General features: G+C 37.0%; 2 protein-coding genes across 6 annotated transcripts in view; both read right to left on the reverse strand.

Annotated features, from left to right (window-relative positions):
• NEK3 (NIMA related kinase 3) overlaps positions 1 to 11,118 on the reverse strand; it is a 13,822-nt gene extending 2,704 nt beyond the window's left edge. For 2 of the 5 annotated variants that reach the window (XM_086881415.1, XM_023946093.2), the window contains exons 1-13: positions 10,452 to 11,118; positions 9,014 to 9,235; positions 8,118 to 8,211; positions 7,783 to 7,880; positions 6,672 to 6,755; positions 5,978 to 6,045; positions 5,772 to 5,858; positions 4,675 to 4,729; positions 3,441 to 3,641; positions 3,033 to 3,102; positions 2,393 to 2,439; positions 1,383 to 1,482; positions 827 to 949 (exon numbers count right to left, since the gene is read on the reverse strand). In XM_086881415.1, the coding sequence (XP_086737541.1) occupies positions 827 to 949; positions 1,383 to 1,482; positions 2,393 to 2,439; positions 3,033 to 3,102; positions 3,441 to 3,641; positions 4,675 to 4,729; positions 5,772 to 5,858; positions 5,978 to 6,045; positions 6,672 to 6,755; positions 7,783 to 7,880; positions 8,118 to 8,211; positions 9,014 to 9,130 (1,144 nt within the window). In that variant the 5' untranslated portion in view covers positions 9,131 to 9,235; positions 10,452 to 11,118. Of the gene's footprint in view, positions 1 to 826; positions 950 to 1,382; positions 1,483 to 2,392; positions 2,440 to 3,032; positions 3,103 to 3,440; positions 3,642 to 4,674; positions 4,730 to 5,771; positions 5,859 to 5,977; positions 6,046 to 6,671; positions 6,756 to 7,782; positions 7,881 to 8,117; positions 8,212 to 9,013; positions 9,236 to 10,202 lie in introns of all 5 variants that reach the window. The other 3 variants (XM_023946142.2, XM_086881416.1, XM_086881417.1) reach the window with 3 other exon arrangements.
• CKAP2 (cytoskeleton associated protein 2) overlaps positions 10,686 to 19,815 on the reverse strand; it is a 10,196-nt gene continuing 1,066 nt past the window's right edge. Inside the window, exons 2-9 of the mRNA XM_086881414.1 lie at positions 19,334 to 19,418; positions 18,496 to 18,571; positions 15,970 to 16,784; positions 14,790 to 14,955; positions 14,109 to 14,276; positions 13,504 to 13,576; positions 12,410 to 12,788; positions 10,686 to 11,541 (exon numbers count right to left, since the gene is read on the reverse strand). Of these exons, the coding sequence (XP_086737540.1) occupies positions 11,304 to 11,541; positions 12,410 to 12,788; positions 13,504 to 13,576; positions 14,109 to 14,276; positions 14,790 to 14,955; positions 15,970 to 16,784; positions 18,496 to 18,498 (1,842 nt within the window). The 5' untranslated portion in view covers positions 18,499 to 18,571; positions 19,334 to 19,418 and the 3' untranslated portion in view covers positions 10,686 to 11,303. The remainder of the gene's footprint in view (positions 11,542 to 12,409; positions 12,789 to 13,503; positions 13,577 to 14,108; positions 14,277 to 14,789; positions 14,956 to 15,969; positions 16,785 to 18,495; positions 18,572 to 19,333; positions 19,419 to 19,815) is intronic.

The following is a 19,815-nucleotide window of genomic DNA, read 5'->3' on the forward strand; positions in this document are numbered from 1 at the left end:
TCCATTGTTCACTAACGAAATATTCTTAAATTATTTGAACATAATTTTAAACATGCCGTTGTCCCAGGGTGACTATGATACTAGTATCTTTAATCGTTTAGTTTATTTTATATATTAAGTTTTGCACTTTTAAGACTGGCTCTGACAGCAAAGGAGGGGGAAGAAGAAGCGCGCAGTTTGTGTCGAAAGAAAAACATCACTCCGACACATCCTGCTCCTGGACTGTGGTGTCTGCAACACGGACAGACAGCAGGACAGAGCTTCTCTCTGGCTTTTAGTTAGTTTTAGCTAGCTGAGGCAGAAAAGTTCCCTGGAACTTTTTTTCTTTTTTTTTCCTGGATCTATTCAAACCTGCTCTGGACTAAAAAAGACCCAGCCAAACCCTGGGAGCTCACGCCTGTGGTCCACCGGGGCCTGGGCCTCGGCACTGGCTGGAGGGACTGATAAGAACCTGAGTGAGCTGAGCTACACCACATGAAAAGGACTTTTCTTCCTGGATTTGCCATCTCATTGAACAGTGAGAGGTTTTATTGTTTAATATTATTCAATTTCTGTTAAACAAACAGGGTTTTTTCCACTTCTCTCCAAGGAAATTATTTTTTCCTGGACCAGTTGGGGGGAGAAGTCATTTGAATTTTTTTTCCCTAGGAAAAAATTTAGATTTTTTTTTTTTCACCATTTAGAATTTTTTCCCTATTTTCCCCATTTAGAATTTTTCTCCCAAATTTGCCCTAAACTAAGACAGCCGTGTAAAGTTTTGGCTTTTAAAATCTGTGAAGAATCACTGACATTACTTGAATTAAAAGCACATTTAGTTAGGTCTTACTTTCAGTCTCTTCAGGTGTAAAACTGGAAGAAAGCAAGGACGCATTTTCCAGGACATTCAGCACAGTATTGGATATCCTCTTTTCCCATTGCCTCCTGTGGGCGTGTGACAGATCAGGACTTCCTGGGAAGACAGCAGAAGCTGATATTGTAATTGTAACAAAAAAATCCCATGGTAACCAGCATCTAACTTGATTCTATGTCCAGACTGCCCAGGCAAAGTAGTATTAAGAACCACTTAACTAGCAGTGATGTTTGATTCTGTGGGTGCAAATCTGAACTGTAAAGTGTTCCCCATACATTTAATCTATTCCAAATGTTTTCCAACTGTCATTTTTTATTACTTTGACAAGAGAATATTTTAATTTTATTATTTTTTAAAAAGTTTCAGATGAGCAGGATGAATCAATATACTTGAAGAAGCAACTGATGGCAGCATGGTTTTCTTGTCTGGAGTTACCTGAGCCAGTTTGAGCCACCTAAGTAGCTGTACCACTGACCTGCAGATACCAGTACACAGAAAGAAGTGCATCAGCCTTAGAGCTGATAAAACTTACCTTCTTGATAAGACTTCCTTTGTTCTCTTGTGCCTTCACTCAAATCCTCAGCATTTTTCCTTTCTAAGGGGCTATGCTTGCTAATTTCATCTTCCCTTTGCTTTAAAAGAGTAAAGATTGTATCAATTTTTATCCTTGCTGTCAAGGAAAACAAAACAGTCATATTAACATGGATTAATTATTTCAGTTTTGCTATAAAGTACCTGGCCTGAAGGCTGCAAGATTTGAAAACTAAACTAAATATCATGAAGCAAATTGCAACTGCACCCTACCTATTATGGCACTGCTTTTCACACTGTGTACCCATGACAGAAAACCTCAGTTTCTGAAGCTAAGCACATATGTAGTTTTTTGATGTAATTTGTCATTTGAAGTGTTTTTACATTTAAGAACACAAGAAATATAAATTATTTACATTCCCAGGGGAAACGAGATGCATCTGCAACCAAATACTAAACTTCTCACCTTGACAGGTCTATGATAAGAAAAAGAAAAAAAAAAAAAAAAAAGCCCCTGGGCAACATATTTCTTAAAAATATACTGAATATGGCTGAGTCAGGCTATGGTAATGTACCCATAGGGGACATCTTGGCTACCTTAATTCTCCTCTCCTGAAATCTCATGTGGGCCCTAAAACCTGGTGAGAATTATGTCCAGAGTAGACTGTTTCCACAGCAGCCAGTTCCAAATGTGTCCCAAAAGCAAAGAAAATGGATAAACTTTTGCAGTGTCAAAATAAAAAAAAATTTGAAAAAACAAGAGGTTGTTTGGGTTTTGTTTTGACAGGGTTATAAAAAAATCCACTATGGAACTAAACCAAACATGGGAAGAATCAAAAAGTTATTTCCAACCAAAGAGTGCTGAGAAACACACAGAAAAACTGAAATTTGAACACTAGTAGACTGATTTATGATTTAGCATAGGAATAATTTTCTGTGAAAACTTATCAATAATACAGAACATTCTAAATTATTAAAATACAAGTATCATATTTATACTTGAATACTTACTCTATTTTCTCTCTTATTGTTTGAACTTCCACCAGCCATGACACTCCCTGATACATTAATGAACAGATCCAAGAGTTAACACCTTTAGCAAAGATTTTTGTAAAGTAGTATTCCAGAGGTATGACAGCATTGCCACTGAACCAAGCAGTGACAATTATGTGACAGCTTCATCACACTTTTGACAACAGAGCTCATTCTCAACAGAGTCCTGCTATTATTCCATTCCAAATGTGCACTTATTGTGGTGTAGTTAAATTTATGAAGCAAAAAGTCCCAACATTCCCTGTATAAAAATTAATTAATGAACACAACTTGCTTCACTGGGAAAGAAGGAACTGTCATATTTAAAATACATGCCACTGTTAAAAGTTTTGCTGATTCTAAAACTGAAAAGTTTATTTCCAGTGTAAGACTTAAGACCTACAATAAGTATACTGTAGCTTTGGACTCTACTTATGTTGGAATATAATTTACATGCATTATAAGCATTTTCCCATGTAAGTTCAATAGTATTAAATTTTGAAATAATTAAAATTAAATTTGGAAATATAATGCTAATGTTTTATAGCTGTATTTAAGACCTTATATCTCCTACTCATATTGTCATTCCTTACATCAACAAAAAATGTTACTGACTTACCCTTTTGTCTTGCAGCATTGCCTTCATGTTTCTTGGTTTCCTCTAATACTTGCCCAAACTGATTTGCCATCTGAAAGGTGTATGAAGTAAGTACTGTACCATTTTAAACTTCTTCAAACTATTGCATATACTATTTGATAAAAACAAGTATTTGTCACTATACAAAATCACTGTTCCAGCTAACAATATCTAATTTTATCAGCATCAGGTCAATATCCAACTTCAATTTTCAAAAGAAATGCTTTTAAAAACCTGAGTTTTCTGGGAAGTGCACAACTGCATGGCCTTTAGAGTACTACCTACACACTACACTTTACAGTTATACACTAACAAACTACAAATTAAAAGGATTTAGTATTTAAATGTAGATAGTATTGCTTAAATCTAGAGGCAAAGAATATACTATACCTCAGAAGGCAAACAATTTTTCACAAGTTTGGTTAAGCATCCTCTTGCAAGAATAGTACTGGCTGATGGACGATTCTGGGGATTTCTCTTAAACATCTGTTTTATTAAGTAATGAAGTTCATAGGAATAGTGAGATGGAAGTGGATCATAGGACCCTTTGCATATCTTAAGGATGAGATGTTTCCAGCTATTGGCTTGAAACTGCATTAAAAACAAACTAATATTAGAGACAGAGTTAAAGCATAAGGTAAAAAGTAGCTGACATAATTTAACTTTTACAAGGGAAAAGCAGATAGGAATTACTCCTATAAATTTATGATTGTTCCCATTTTATTTTTATAGAAATAAAATTCATGAATTCATATACTTGAGATCATCCTTGTGGGTGCTTTCCAACTCAGAATATTTTGTGGTTCTCTGATTTCAAGATACAGTGTTAGCGCAATGAAAGGAAACTGCTGCTTATAAAAAACTAAGACAAAATGACTCTCAGTTAGGATCTGATTTTCCTGAAAAACAAACGTATCCTGATAAGGGCTCTCATTTTACCTTTGTATCTGTATAGAGACAGAGGATGTAAACACATAAGAAACATGGAAACAACACCATAAAAGATAGTGTCCCAGAAATGACAAAAAGACAGAATCATTCATCAGGGTCCCCACTGTCCAGCAGAAGAATGGTGCTTGGACAGTGACTTGTTTAATTTGAAGAATAAGGAAAGATGTATCACTGATGCAAGCTACAAAAATGTTTATTGCTTACTACATTTTGCTGTATATAATATATATATTGTATATAATATATATATATTGTATTTATATTCATTAGCAGAGATTTTTACATGTCTTTGTCACCATGTCCTGGGATTATCTTGATCCTGTAAAATGCAATGCTCTTGTAACTGCAGGTATCTGGAACCAGCCTGGCAGCTGCTGGACTCCATATGCCCAGATCATCTCACTGACATTGAGGAAAATTAACCAATTAAAAAAAACAAAACAATTGTTTTCTAACAAATTTGAAAATAGATTCTTGTACAGAAGGTCCCAGTAGGTCCCAAGAACTGCTGAAACTGAAGCATACAGTGGAGGAGGCATGGGAAGGGTGGAGCAATACTCCCCTCTTTTGGAAGCAGCAGCAAGCACTTCAGTCAACTCTATAGTACAGCTAACTGCTTATTAGGTTTCAGGGAATTCCAAGACTTTTCTGACAGTCCTAAAGCTGTACTTACCGGGTGTTTTAGAGTGCACAGCTCATACAGAATACACCCCAGAGACCATATATCACTGTAGAGATAGAGAGAGATGAAAAATTTAGAGCCAGAAATTACGATTTAATATGTTGCTTAAAAGCGTGACATTTGATCCGTGCACCTAACTGAGCTGAATAAGCTAAAATTAAATGTAAGTAACCATAAAAGACAATACAATTATGTGGAAATGTTCTTGCTTATTTTATCCTACCCTGCTGTAAAAAAAAAAAGGATGACTGTCATACAGTTGGAGTTGGCTTTTTATTCCTAGGATGTCTCTTAATTAATTTTCTCCAACAATATTTATCCTTCTGAACTTAAGAAGTTCAGAACTTAAAAAGAAAGCCTTTGTATTCTATGGCCCTGAACATCAAAGAGCAGCCACACAATCCTGATTCTGTGAGCTGGAATTCTGGCCCTGCCAAAAAGAATTCTCCTACTGAGAAAAAACCCCATCATTTTCCACCAAAAGTGAGTACTGACATTTGCACAAGAAGCAACTGAAGCCTTTCTTGCAAGAGGAGCAGGAAACAATTTGAACTGTAGAAGGTTTCTTACCTCCCCTGGAAAATCAATCACAGTTCTTGCATAAGGACCAGAATAACTGGGCTCTGTAAATCTAAGTAATCCATTCTGTGCCATTATCCTTACATTATCAAGACTGGCATGAAGAGGTTAAAAAATCATCCATCAACCATAATCCAGAAAACCACCCCTCAAAAAATAAGACCGACAATAAGTTTCAAACACATACCTGTTTGTGCACATATACACACTTACAAACATACACACAAGTATGTATGTATGTACTCTCCCAAACAAAGAGAGGTCTGCACACTGTTTTTCAGCCTTCTAGGACTAAAGATACTGTGCTCTCAGCTACTTAAATAAAGAGGAATTTATGTACTATAACCTTAAAAAAAAAATCTTAAAATTTATTAATTCAGTAAATATTCTTCAGCTCAGTATCTTCTCTGAGACAAATATGGATAAGCCACAAAGCCAGATTGAAACAGCAATAAAAAAAACCCGTCCATCAGTCAGGCATTATTTGTGATCACTGAAAACACAAGTACCTTTTGTTGTTGTATGGCAGGCTTTCCCATATTTCTGGAGGTACATAATAAGGAGTTCCCACATAGGTACAGGCGTATGACATTGGACTAATGAAAGCACAAAGAAGAAATTCCAGGTGAAAACTAATGATTTTTGAACTCTGTACTGTTTGTCAATGGTAAAATAAAACTTGACACCACTGAGATCAGCTGAGATGTCCACATACTGTGCAAGAAGGCGTGCAGATCCAAAATCTCCCAATTTGACTTTTCCACTTTGAGTGAGGAAGACATTCTGTGTTTCAAGAGCAAAGATTAACATACTTAAATATCCTTCTATGAATCATTTCAGCAGTTTGGATACACAGAAAACACAGCAATGACCACTTCTGATATTTTATCTTTGTGTCTCCTTTTACTTGCTTCTCTGAATACTTTTACCAAAAAAAAATCAAAACATAAAGGCTTTATGGGCCTAAAGCCCTAGCATCACTAGCAGAGGAAGAACAAGAATTGCCTTAATCTTTATGCTATATTCAAACCAAGGGCCCACTTTCTTCTGAATTTCCCTCTTTCTGACAGGGAAGAGAGAAAAAGAAAAAATGGTGAGGGAAGATATTTGCAAACCGCACAATCCATACACTTTTTAATAGTTCTGTAGTTCTTTTAAATTATATGCAGTTTGTCACAAGCAATTGGTGCTATCGGCAGTGTGGATATGAAGGATATAGCTATTCTTAGATTATATTTACACTCCCAATATTACATCATCCCATGCACTCAACAATTTCATTTACATGATATTTTTAGGCCTAAATAGAAACCACAGAACCTAGCAGTCATGGGAAATTATGAAGGAGGGAGGTTTAACTTTTGCATGCATGAGAGTTTATTAATGACAACAAAACTTTCGCTGTTCACCTTGGATTTTATATCCCTGTGCAGGACACGTTTATCATGGATGTGCTTCACAGCCAGGCACATCTGCACAAACCAGTGAAGGATCTGAAAAAGAGCAGCCAGGAGTTGTAACAGCTCAATGCTCAATATAATGAATACTTTACTAATAGATTTTTTATAAAAAATTAGGAGAACAAAAGGATTCAGAACATTTGGGAGTTAATAGTAACTTCAGTATAACAGCCTCCAACCAACATGAAAGACTGAGATCTTCAAGATAGATTATATTTTAACATGGCAGAAGGAATGTTTATTACCTGTGTGCAAAAAGCTCTGATAATACATAGCAATAATGAAGCTGGGGAATTGCTACCTGACGCTTTAGCTGATGGTCATTTTATAAACAAGTTATCTAAAGTTACACGGTAAATTAGCAAATAGGAAAAAAATCCAAATGACCAAATAACAAACAAAACAAAACTCAAAAATAACATACTGTTTCTAAAAGTAAATGTGTTCTTTTCTAAGTACAAAAAAAAAACCCTTAAAGGTGCATATAAAATCTAAATATTCACTTAGTTGAGTTTTCTGGTCCTTTCACTTTAATGAAGGTGATGCTCTTAACTGCAGCAACAAGTAGCTTTTATTCACTACCATGTCCCTTTGAACTTTCTCCTAAGTAATTTTATAGATTCTCTGGTAAAAGGAATTATCACATACTGAATGGGTTTAAACATTTAATTGCTACATAAAAAGCAGGCATTTATTCTCCTGGTTAACTTTATTAATTTTACCAAAGTTTACTTTTCATTTGCAGTACTCTTATGATGCTTTAAATTCTTTCTGAAGGTTGTGTAAAATTCCTCTTAATTGCATGCAAACCTGACTGGTTTTCACACTACATGAACGATTTCCAGATACAAGTAGCAATTTCTATTTTTATTCCTTTCAGTCCAATTCTTGTCTTGATCTGCTCCAAACTATTAAAAAAATAATGCTTCTATTCTATCTGTAAGTTACTTTTTTTCACCAAGATGTTTGCATATCTCTAATTTGGTTTAAGCAGCATGCTTCAGTTTACATGGAAAAGGATTCCCAGCCCCCTTAGTTCAAAACAATGTCCTTTTTTTACCGTGTCTTCAGGGAACAAATTTCCTCCTTGGTGTTTAATCTTCTGCATTAGATCTCCATCGTCACAATATTCCATCACTATATACAGATGTCCATCAGCTACATTTTTTGTAATTTAAGAACAATTAGTATTTTTCATTAGCAGGATAGGTATTGATTTTTTTACTGTATGTAATACCTTTTACTAGAAAGCTCCAACTACATGCTATATGTTATCTTACAATAAATATGTCTTGTGTTTATAATATATACAATAAACAAAAAAAGGAAGTAATCTCCATCCCTGAGGAGTATGCAACTTCAAACAAATGAAGGAATTGAAATTTTTAGACTTACCTTCAAATGATTCTTTAAAGGCAACGATATTTGGATGTTTCATTTTAGCCAAAAGAACAGCTTCCTTCCTAGAATTCTCTACACCACATGAAGACTGAAAATATAAATACACTTACTATAAATTTCACACTAACAAATTCTCACATATGCACAAAAAGTGCTTCACTTTCCAAAGAAAATATATTTTTAAGAATTTTTCTTCGGTTATTTTAAGTAATTTAGAAATTTTAAAAGCCACATCTTTTTAATCTATAGTTTATTACACTGAAGACTTCTTTGGGTTTTTTGGGTATTTGGTTTGGTTTTTTTTTTAATTTGAGAGACCCTTTTCCTATTTCAATTAATGACTCTTCCTATTTTAAAAGTGCAGAACTATATAACAAAGCAGCACATGCTGACTTTGAAACCGCTGATAGTCTGCATGAACTCAATGTAAAGCTAAGTGCCCAGGTCTTAGCTAAGCTTTGGCTTCAGAAAGCCAGTGCCTCCCATTTTGTGACTTTTAGCTTAGCTGAGTGCAGAGAATGTAACTCAAACAGCTGATTACCAGCAGTAATGTCACTAACTTCCTCATTAGACATTGAAGATGAAATTTGCATTTTAGTCAAATCAATGGCAATTGAGCCACGAGCATCAGGGGGAACAGGGATTTCATTCTAAGCATCTTCATACCTGCTACACTTCCCAAAATCCTAAAATCTAACCACGCACTTCACTTTGTGCCAACAACATCAGCTCAAGAGGTAGTTACACAGTAACCATACCACACACCTGTCTAATAAACAAAACTTCAGCAAAAGTCTTCAGTGTTTCAAAAATACACTCATTCTAATACAGAATTAGGACTTTTTAGTTTTATCTTTTTTAAGTGGTGAGGTGATGTTTTTCACACTTACCATTGGAAGCCTTATTTCCTTCATTACAAACTTCTGGTCACTGATTCTATGACGAACTAGGACAGCTCTGCCAAAGGATCCTTCTCCCAGTACTTTCAACACGTTGTATCCTTCCATTCTTTATAAATCCAGTACCAACACTTCAGGATTATCTTCTAAACTTTGTCATGACCTTAACACCTTTTAAAATTTTCTCTTAATATAACCTGCATGAGAAAAGACCTGAACAAAATAACAGCAAGGGGTGATAAATGTGAGTACCTAACTGCCCAGCACTACCATGACACACTTCCCTGCACTGTTACCTTGATTTTACTGATGGTGAGGCCTCCAGAAAGCACAGCTTGAAACATCATAGTGATATTTCTGCATTTTTAAATTTAAAATGCAACAACTTTTCAAAAAGTCAATTATAGACTTACAACTTTGCATTTTTGTTTACCTTTGTTACCTGCACTCCTGCAGGTGGTTTCATAATACTAACTAAAACTCACAGGCATAGTTATGGAAACAACAAGCGTAAAGCTTCTGGTGACAATTCTTACCTAAAACAGCATATGTCGGATCAAATTGGTAAAAGTTACTGAGCAAAGACTTCAAGAACTGGAAGATACAGAATATTTTAGTTGCAAGGGACCTACAATGGTCATCTGGTGCAACTGCCTGAGCACTCCAGCGATGACCAAAAGTTAAATTCATGTGACTATGGCATCATGACAGTGTTTCTAAACTAACAGGTTTAGGGCATAGACCACCTCTCTAAGAATTCTGTTCCCATGTTCAACGAGCCTCAGTAAATAAGTGCTTCCCAATGTCTAGTGTAAGCCTTCCCTCATGTACTTTTGAAATGTTCCCCATTGTTCTATCACTACATTTAGATTACATCAGGGGATCACAGAATCAATGAAGCTGGAAAAGACCTCTGAGGTCATAAAGTCCAGCCCATGACCTAACACCATATCAAGACCATGGCACACTCTGTGCAACATCCAGTTAAACACCTCCAGGGATGGTGACTCTACCACCTCTTTGAGCAGCCCATGCCAATGTCTAATGACCTCTTTTGTGAAGAAAATCTTCCTGATGTCCCTGCAAGTCCCAATGGCACAGCATGAGTTTGTGCCCTGTCCTCCAAATACTGATCTTCATCCAAGCCCTCCCGAGAGCTCCCACAGCTGCTGGAACTCACACATGATCCCATTTCCTGCTCAAAACACATCTCATGGAGGATCTCTCAGCCAGCAGGGGGACACGATCCTTTTCTCAGACCTTCGGCGCTTTTAACTTGATTTACCCATAATTCAAGCATCCTCCGCGCACCGTGCGCACACGCGGTGCTCTAAGGAGCTGATGAGCGCTTTGCTTCCTGCGGCTCCTTTACGGGGCAGAGGCGCAGCCAAGCCCGCCCCAAGCCGCTCGGGCCCCGCAGGGCACTCACCTGGGCGGGCCGGGCCGAGCCCGGCGGACAAGCCCCGGCACGGCCCCGCCGCTGGATGGATGCGGCTGTGGCGGACGGGAAGGGGAGGGCGCTGGCCCCGCCCGGCCCGCGGCAAGGCGGGAGTGGCACTGCCGGGCCCAGAGAGGAACCATGGGAAACAGGGCCGTGATCTGTTTCTGTTCTTTCAAGAACACACTGAATAGCTTTAATCTTTAAATGAAGAACAAACACAACTAAACTGATGAATTTAATAAGCATACCATAGTACAGACATAAAAACTGTCACATAGTAAGTAGTGTATCAGACCTCAGCTAGGATTACTTGATGATGAATAAATCTCAGTAACTAAAGAGACTAAACTTTGTTTTGTTGAAGCAGCCCTAAAACTAGATAAAACGGTTTAAATTCAGCACACACCTTATTAGCTGGCTTCAGTTTTCAAAGTTAAATCTTGTCAGAATAGATATTGCAGTACTGGAGCACCTACAGTACTTGGTTCTCTTAAACTAAAAGATTGCGTGTTTCTATGGAATTCACAGGAATTGCAACAAAAAAACAGTAGGTATTAGCAATATACTACTATCAACTATTAACATGAAGCATTATACCTAGTCATTAATTGAAAATTTAATGAAACATAGTCAATATAAAGACAAGAGTACTTAAGTCTAGTACTAAAACCAGTTTTGTTACAATTTTGAAAAAGTAGAAACTTTAAAAGTTTATTTAGTGACTCAGGCAGTCCACAAATTTTTAGACAGCTCCTTTCTCAAAGCTGCATAAAACAAGTACCATTCAACTCTCCCTAAAAAGTATCAAATTTTAACTCCCCTGTAGCAGTAGCACTACTTTTACTCTTCTATTTCAGCGCTTGTTTCTTGGAGGGCGTTGCTCTGATTGTGGATAAACACAGAGGCTTTTGATTCCAAGTCTCCCAGCTGCTCATGTGAAGAGACACATGGATCTTGATCTTTAACAGCATCAGGCAGCTTGCCCATCTTCTCCCGAATGCGTTGAGAATACCGCAAAGGAGTTATGATTTTCAGATCTTTAGCACTGCAGTCATTTGCCTCAGGATGCATCTTCACACTTATGAAGAGAAAAAAAAACAAACCAAAACCACTAAACATAGGCATGTCATCATACAAGTTCTCTGCAGCAGCCAGCAGAAACAGCAAGCCATGATTCTTGTTCAACTTTTTCCCATTCCCATAGCCAAAGGAAGCAGGTCCCTTCCCATTTCTTCAGTTAAAACCAGATGTACAACTTTTCTCAGGCAAAATGTTTTAACCCAGAAACTCTCCTAAAAAGAGTTCCCAAAGAAAGATTCTTTCCCACTCCATCAGGGTAAACTGTTCTTCCTGCTGCAAGGGACAGTAGACAGCTGCCAGGACTCAACTCCATCAGATGTCAAAGCTGAGCACAACTTCCCTAAGTCTACTGTCTTAGAAGAAAACTTATGGGGAAAAAAAAAAAAAAGTATTGGCTGGTTTGTACTGAGGTTACTACCCAGGTTTTTGCCTCAAGATACAATTAAAATAATTTTTACAGGCCAGTTACATCTTGCTCACTAATTCTGTGTTACATCACATACAACCTTATCTACAGTTGAAAAGGGGAGATCTGAAGACATCTCTTTGCCTAGCTCAGCGTAGAACTGCTACTGCCGTATCGGCAGGGAGGATTCCATGGGAGGGAATCCTAAATCTGGAATACAGGTCTCTGCCATAAAAGTCTGGTTACTCTGCAGTGAACCATTCAAAAAGCAAAACAGTTTGAGTAAAGCTTTCTTAAAAATACTTCCTTCTGTCTGAATGAAGGGGAAGCAATCCTGAAATGTGGTTCTTGAAAACTTTTAACTAAGTATTCGAAAATGCAGTACCTCTCTGTTTTAACAGGACACAAACAGCTACTCTAGAAACTACAGACTTTCTATGGTTACCTGAAGCAATCTTACCTTTCCAAATATGGTGTGGTAGGAGGGTTGTATTTCATTGAATAAGATGTGTCATTCTCCTTCTCAGGAGAATTAATTGCTTGAGCTGTATTTTTTATCCCATCCTCGTTCTGTTCTCTTTCACATTTTCCTTTCTTTTTTGCCCGTTCTTTAGCCTTGTGCTTTTTATTCTTTTTTGGCAAGATCTCTCCTCTTGGTTTTAATTCTAAATCAATTTCTTCTTTTTTGTTTGTCTCTGTCATCTTATTATCACTCTCTTCTTTTTGGTTATCATCAGGGCAGACATCTTGGAAGTTTTCCTGAACTGGCTCTACAGACAAATTTGGTTCCTTGATGTCTTCCACTACCTCATGTAAATGACCTTCCATCACAGTTCCCCCTAAAAATGAAGCATTGAAGAAAGTACCCCTGCCATTAGTTACAACTAAAGAGAATGATTTTAGAGAGATAACTTTTATTCTCATGTAAAACTCTAAGATTTCAGGTAAGTATGTTGTGGCTCAGACTTCAGTGCAATTTAAATTCCTGATAATTTTAGCCACCTTCAAGAATCTGCAACCTGAAAGCTCAGGCTAGGTACACATCCTGAGAAATCATTCTCTTCCTTTTCAGATGCTGCAGCTCCCAAGTATTTCAGACACTTTCTGGGTTCAGATACTTGTCAAGGTTATGTTACATTTAAGGGAAATATTTATGGCTACTTTACTTCCAAAATTAGAATATTTACAACCTTTAATTGACACTATGCCATAACACAGCCAGATTTCTAATAGTGAAGGAGTTTGTGTCAGAGGCACTGATTTTTAGCTCCCAGGAGTATTTTTATTTACTCTTTGATTATCAGGCTGAAATAGCTGGATAACAGAGCTTTGATAAAGTAACAAGTTGGAATACAAGAGCATCTCCAATCATTTTAACATGACCACTTCTGAAAAGGATTTGTTTAACCAAGACTGTTTTCAAAGAAAATTGAGTATAAAATGATCATGAAAAATTTTCCAAGAATTAAAATTTTATGTCAGTACAAATAGTTTAAACAGCTTGTGTTGCCTGTCAAGTCAGACATATAACTAGAATAGAGTACTCAGACTTACCACTGTCAGAGTTTAAAAGATCTTCCATATTTTTGATTGTATCTATTAATGTGTGTCGTAATTCCTCTCTGGGCTGAAAAAAAGTTGTACTGTTTTAGAAAAACAATTCCAAAATGAATTATCATCTCAGTTTATTTGATTGGTATAATAGTTACATGGAAAGTAGAGCAGGCCACATGATGTTCATATTACAAATCCTCTATTTAATGCCGTTCAGACTTAGAACAAAAGCAAATCCTGTATTTTCAGTATTTGGTGTACTAAAGGTATGTTTGATGCCTTGAAATCTTGCTGATATTAAAGGACAGCAATGAAGCCCATCAGTAAGTGTAAAATTAAGTTCTATTTTGGGTTTCTAGTGGCACTAGAAAACTCAATCCTTAATTCCTTCTAGGCAGAACATCATATAGTAATTTGATGATCCTAAACCTTTCTTCAAAGTAATACCTACAGTGGTTACAGAGCAAACCAAATTGTCAGGTAGGTCATGTGGCTCTCTTCCTACTATAAAGGTACTTAATAAAATCAGAAGCAGTTGTATTTTACATGCCATACTTTCATGCCTTTCTAATTGTTAATCTCAAATTTTAAGGAAAGTTGCTTACCATTGCTCCTGCCAAAATGGCCTTCTCATAGACAGCAATAAGCTTTCCGAGATGGCCCATCCGCTCAAGGCGCATCCAGCAGATCCAATATTTTGCAAGCTTTTTAACCCCAGGAATGCTCTGTATCAGATCTTCCAGCATGGCACGTACTTCATCACTTTGATGTCCCTAAAGTCAGCACAAAAGTAGAGATTTAAATGCACTTGACGCACTGAGCTGCCGTAGTTTTGCTGCTTTTGAACTAGAAAGCAAGGTTTGTTTTTTTTCTTTGCCAAAATTGTTATTCACCTATTCTTCAAAATTAGAATTATTTATACAATTATTTTAAGTAGAAGGCATAGTAAGATATAGAGGCACCTTCAGAATTACTGGAAACAGACTTTTTCAGAAGTAGAGACAAGTTTCTGCAAATGCAAACTTGTTTTAGGTTAATTCCTTCTAGCTACTCTCATTACATTACTGTTCAATTACTATTATTACCATTATTGCCTATACTTACTTAGTAGCTCAGTGAGTTAGTAAAGGTTAATTTCTTCAGCTATTGGCAAAAGCTATGATATTGCTTAATTTGGGGAACAATTAGTTCCCTCCATCTGACTCACATGGATCAAACATGCTCAGAGGATTTTTGCGTTGTCAGGACCTACATGATCAGAACTCAGCAGGCAGGGGTCCAAGTACCTGTTGTGTTAACTGCAGGCATTCACTCAGAGTCTTGTTGACCTTTTCTTTATCAGCAGCAGATAACTCCTGTTCTTTACTTTTAGACTGGGGTCCCAGAAGTGCATATAGAGGAGGTTGTCTCATCACTTTTCCTCTAGATGCCCTCCATTCTTCCAAGCGAGCTCTGCATTTAGGAATATTATTAGCTGAAGTGACAGATGTTTTATTGGTTTTTTCACATTGACTGACACTAATTAGATTAAGTCATGCTAAAATATACTTTCCAGGTAGTCTGAGTCTTCTTCCTTTAATCCCAAGAGGAATAAAGCTGCCTTTTAGATCTGCATGGAAATTTCAGAACTATGTATATTACTGTCTGCTTTAGGTATCTACCAGGTTAAAACACTTCAGTCTCTTCCCTTCCAGCTGCAACAAAAGGCTTAGGTTACAGACCCTTGTTTTCAAAGGAAGGTAAAAAAATGCTTCTGAATTGTTCACCTTTGTCACCTTTTCTCCCCAGTCCCACTTCAAACCAAAAAGCTAGAAACTAATGTCTTAAGACTAAGTGTGGAGACCAGCCCAAAACAACCCTATCACACAATTTATGAAATCCGAAAGTGATGTGAAATGCAATTCAGTTTTAATGTTTCATTTGAACCCCACCCCCTAAAACATCAATTTTTAGTAAATGTGACTTACTACAAGGAGCTCTATATGGAGTATTAAATGACTTTTAGACTGTGAATCATTTTCTCACCCATTGTCTATGCTGCACTCACCAAACTGAAAATTGTCATTGACAAGTTCTCTCCTTCAGTCTGTAAAGATGCTCCTGCCTATATACATCCTGCCCATCATTTTTTTAAACTGTGATATGCACAAGAAATTAATTTACAGGATTATCTGTCATCCTTAAGGCTGTTACAACACTTAGACTAAAAAAAAAAATGTTGCTACAGCAACATCTATTTTTTAACTGCATGGGAAAAGTTGTAATCCTGGAGAGCTCCTGCAATTGAATCCTGATTTCTCAGTTTAAACCTAAAGTTTTAGTCTGCTGTCCTTGGGCATCAAGTCCAAACACTTAGTTCTCTGTTTTTTCAGAGTCTATACAGCAACATATAGATCAAACTAGATGTTCTTGGGAAAAAGGCCTGAATAACTTCCAAGAGGTAAGCTTCAACAGTAATTTAGTTACCTTCTCACTTCTGCTGACTCTTTTGGCAGAATAGATTTTCTGTTGCCATCTGTTTTAGAATTCTGTCCTGATTTTGTACCAGGAGCAACAAAAGTTGATTTTGCTGGAGCTTCTGGTCTTGCATCTTCACCAAAATCTGCACGTTTTTTCACACCCCACACTTTGCGATCAGGATTGCTAGAAGCAGCCTTCAGTGGCTGTGGTGCCCTACCACCAACCACTTTTGGGACTGTTACTTTCTTTGGTGGCACAGTAAACGTCAGCTGTTTCTTCAAACCAGACTGAGTAGCAGCTTTATCAGATGGTTTGCTGTGAAATGGCAGGACATCATTTGATTTTACAGACTTAGGGTTGTTTGTGACTTTGATGGTCTTCAGAACTGCATTACAGCTTTTTGTGGATGAAGAATTTGCTGCTTGTTTGGTGGCAGAAGGAAAAAGCTTCTTGTCTGGCAAAGAACTCTTTTCCCCCTCAGTTTTTCCTGCTTTCCAGAAAGAATTTACCTTGGATTGGATAACTCTGCCACGATATCTGCCAAGAGCTGGTTTCTTTGGTACACTGATACTTGCATTTTGTTTTTCTGCTGTCAAATGCCTCTCTTTGATTCTTTTTATTTCCAAGATGGCTTTGCTAAGTGATACATGCTGAGATTTTATATCAATGACTTTATTCTTTGGTGCTTGATTTTCAAGGTTACAGTTTGTCCCTGATATGTAACTTGTCAGTGGGATTGTAGAGGAATTTAAATTTACTTTTTTTTCTGAGTTTAAAATTGATTGGTCCCATGACACTTGATCAGCATTCTCTTTATTTTCCTGAAATCAAAAGCATATTCATGGAAATGTTAGAAGTATGCTCATGCTGCATGTTACTTGTTTCCAAAGAGGCTTCCAATGATTTACTGGGCTAAAGTACTTAAGAGTAAAAGGCTTAAAGGTGCCTATGGAAGTAATGTATAAATATTGAGTAGATTATTTGTCAACTATTACTGCAGTATCCACATCAAAAATCAAATAAAAATTGCTTAAATTTTGCTTGGAAGTACAAAATAAAACTCTGAAAGTAACTGTTGGCTTTAAACTGCCCAAATTATCTCCTTGGAAGATTTATAAAATAGAAACTTGCTTTAGGCTGTATAAACTCAAGAGCAATATCTCTGTTTGCATATCTCATAACTTAGAGGCAGCACCATTCCTCCACTTAGTGCGAATAGTCTACTAACACAAGGCAGTGAGTAAAGGACACTCGAAGATGTTACCAGAAGAGAATTTTTCTTACTATTGAGATGTAGGATGCTGCAAGTTGAGAATAGTTACATCAGTTTTGCATGGCTTTACTGAAACTCTCAGCCATGTGTTCTCAGCATAACCCCCCATGAAAAATGGAATGTAGTCTTTTCCCCCAAAAAAAGTTGCTCTACAGCAACTAATTGAGCCCTGTCCAAGCAGCAGCTTTTGGAAGAGTGAAATATCCAAAAGCAGGAAAAAAAAAAATGTCAATGACACATGGAAGTCTGCAGGAGCAGACTTTAAGGAAGATGCCTGAAAGAAAACTCATTTCCTGGTCTGTCATTGAGACTTAGTAGTTAGATTTGACAAAGCCTGCATAACAAGAGCTTGAATGCAAGTACTGTTATTTCAGGAAACAATGTACTCAACTTGAAATCACACAAGATACAGAAAAATACATGTCCCTGCAGGAAATTTGTAAAAAAACACTTCTTCTCACTTTGGTAATTTTTCTCCTCATTCAGCTTTTTTCTCAACATTCAGCTTTGAAGTCTTAAGTTTTTTGTTTTTCTCCTCAAATAATCCCACATCTCAAATCTTCTGAAACCCAAACTCTAAACTGTCTAACATGAACACAGGTCTTATGTCTATTTTTTCCTCACCTCTCCCTGAGAACAGATCTGCAGAAGAATCTCTATTTTGCTATTTCTAAGCAGCACAACCATTTGCGTCTTAATTCCAGGAAAATGACATGAAATGATACAGGGAACACATTCCCTTAAACTCTGATTAGGTACTGGCATCTACACTTCTGATTACATTAGTTTTGCCAGGACACCACTAAAAAAAACATATACACTCAACAGTTCCTTTTGTTAATGGTTTGGCTTTCTTTCAAGTAATAGTAAACTTTTTTACTGTGACAAAAGACCTTACTCAGATTTCAAATAACTTCCCCAAAGACTCAAAAATGTATCAAAACCCCCTCTGAGATTCTTGAGAAATATTGTTAAAATTTAAGCATTAATATCAGCAATAATGGTATCCTCTTTAACTCTCTCTCCTGTTGGGTACAAACTGAATATCAATATGATCCATTTCCTACATGTAATATGGCAGCTTTCCAAAAAGTATATAATAAGCAGTGACTAAATAAAATTCTAACAAACCACACCTCTGCACCTGCAAACTTCTCATGCTCTAGAAGTCATATAACATAAATAGATTTAAGTAAGTGGAGTGCTGTAACCATAGAAACAGAGCGCCATCAGTATTTAAGTATCAGTCAAAAACTTACCATTTCTGGTTTGGGAGATGTTGAGAGCTGTAACTTATCTTGCAGTTTACTGGTAGTCGCTCTCCTAGTTCTGCTACTGCTTAATAAGAAAAAGACATCTTAAATCATTCAACAAAGGAATGTATTTTTAGAGTATGTTCACATGTTTCAGTTGGCAGTCTGCAGAATGTACTCACACTGAAGCCTTTCTGTTTAGCTTGCACTATTCCTCCAGCAAAAACAAATGGTTAAGCAACCACTAATCAGAGCCCAGGCTGTAAAACTTCCCTTCTTACACCATAAAGAGCTAACAAATTGGAATTTACACTGCAGGTGTAATTTCTCATGCTTAAGAATGAGTACCAACTTGTCCAGTCTGATGCATCTGCTACACAAGTTTCTAAATACTGCAGTTGAGTGGAAAGGGGGAGCACAAGAAGCTGAAGCTCAGCTACTGCAATCATGAGAGCCCAGGCCATCTGAGGCAAGTCTGAACAAGGACATGTAGCTCCTACCACACTGACAAGGCTCCAAAACCTTCAGTCAGGCACCAGAGCTGGCATCAGACTACCCAGAAAGCTACAAAACCACCAAGTTTCTCTCCTAGCAACTGTGAAAATGTATTGACAGCTCAGAAAACCATCTCAATTTAAAGCTGCAAATCCAAATTTTCCCTCAGGTGCTTTGTGATGTGTTATATAAGAGACCTGGCAGTACTACATGTGACTGAAAATGAACATTCTAGTTAGCAAGTGGTATCATTGCATCAGAGGAACTTACAAAAGCCAGCTGAGATAAAAATGAAGGAACATTAGTGAATATGAAAATAAGAGCATGTAAGCCATAGCAGAAATACTACCTGATGGATGTCTGGTCTTCTTGAATGGGCACACCAGAAGTCCTCTTTCTTGATAGATATTCTTTGACTTTCTGTTGTCTTTGTTCTAGAAGATTTTAAGAAAGACAGACTTGTTACATTTTCAGCTAAAATATGTTACACTTCCTTAGTCAAGAAGGAAATGCAGCTAGAAAAACATCACGACGTTATAAAATATAGACACTATGGATTACAAAATGTTTTCACATCTTAATGTCTTACACATTCTCACATTTCTTGAGAAAGTACATATTCAAGGGATGGTTGAATGTAACTTCACAGCTACACAAAATGGCTGGTTTGCTGTATTAAGCTAAAAGAAGCAGAATTTTGTAACATGAATAAGTCAGGCTTGCTGTTACCTTCTGTGTGCCTGTCCAATATTTCACATAGTTACTGGTGGTTCAGTAAGCACACTTTTCATTTGTGGCAGTAGCAAGTACAGCACACATGAAAAGCACCAT

Source organism: Cyanistes caeruleus, chromosome 3 (assembly GCF_971803275.1).
Source record: "Cyanistes caeruleus chromosome 3, bCyaCae1.hap1.1, whole genome shotgun sequence".
NCBI classification, from domain to species: Eukaryota; Metazoa; Chordata; class Aves; order Passeriformes; family Paridae; genus Cyanistes; species Cyanistes caeruleus.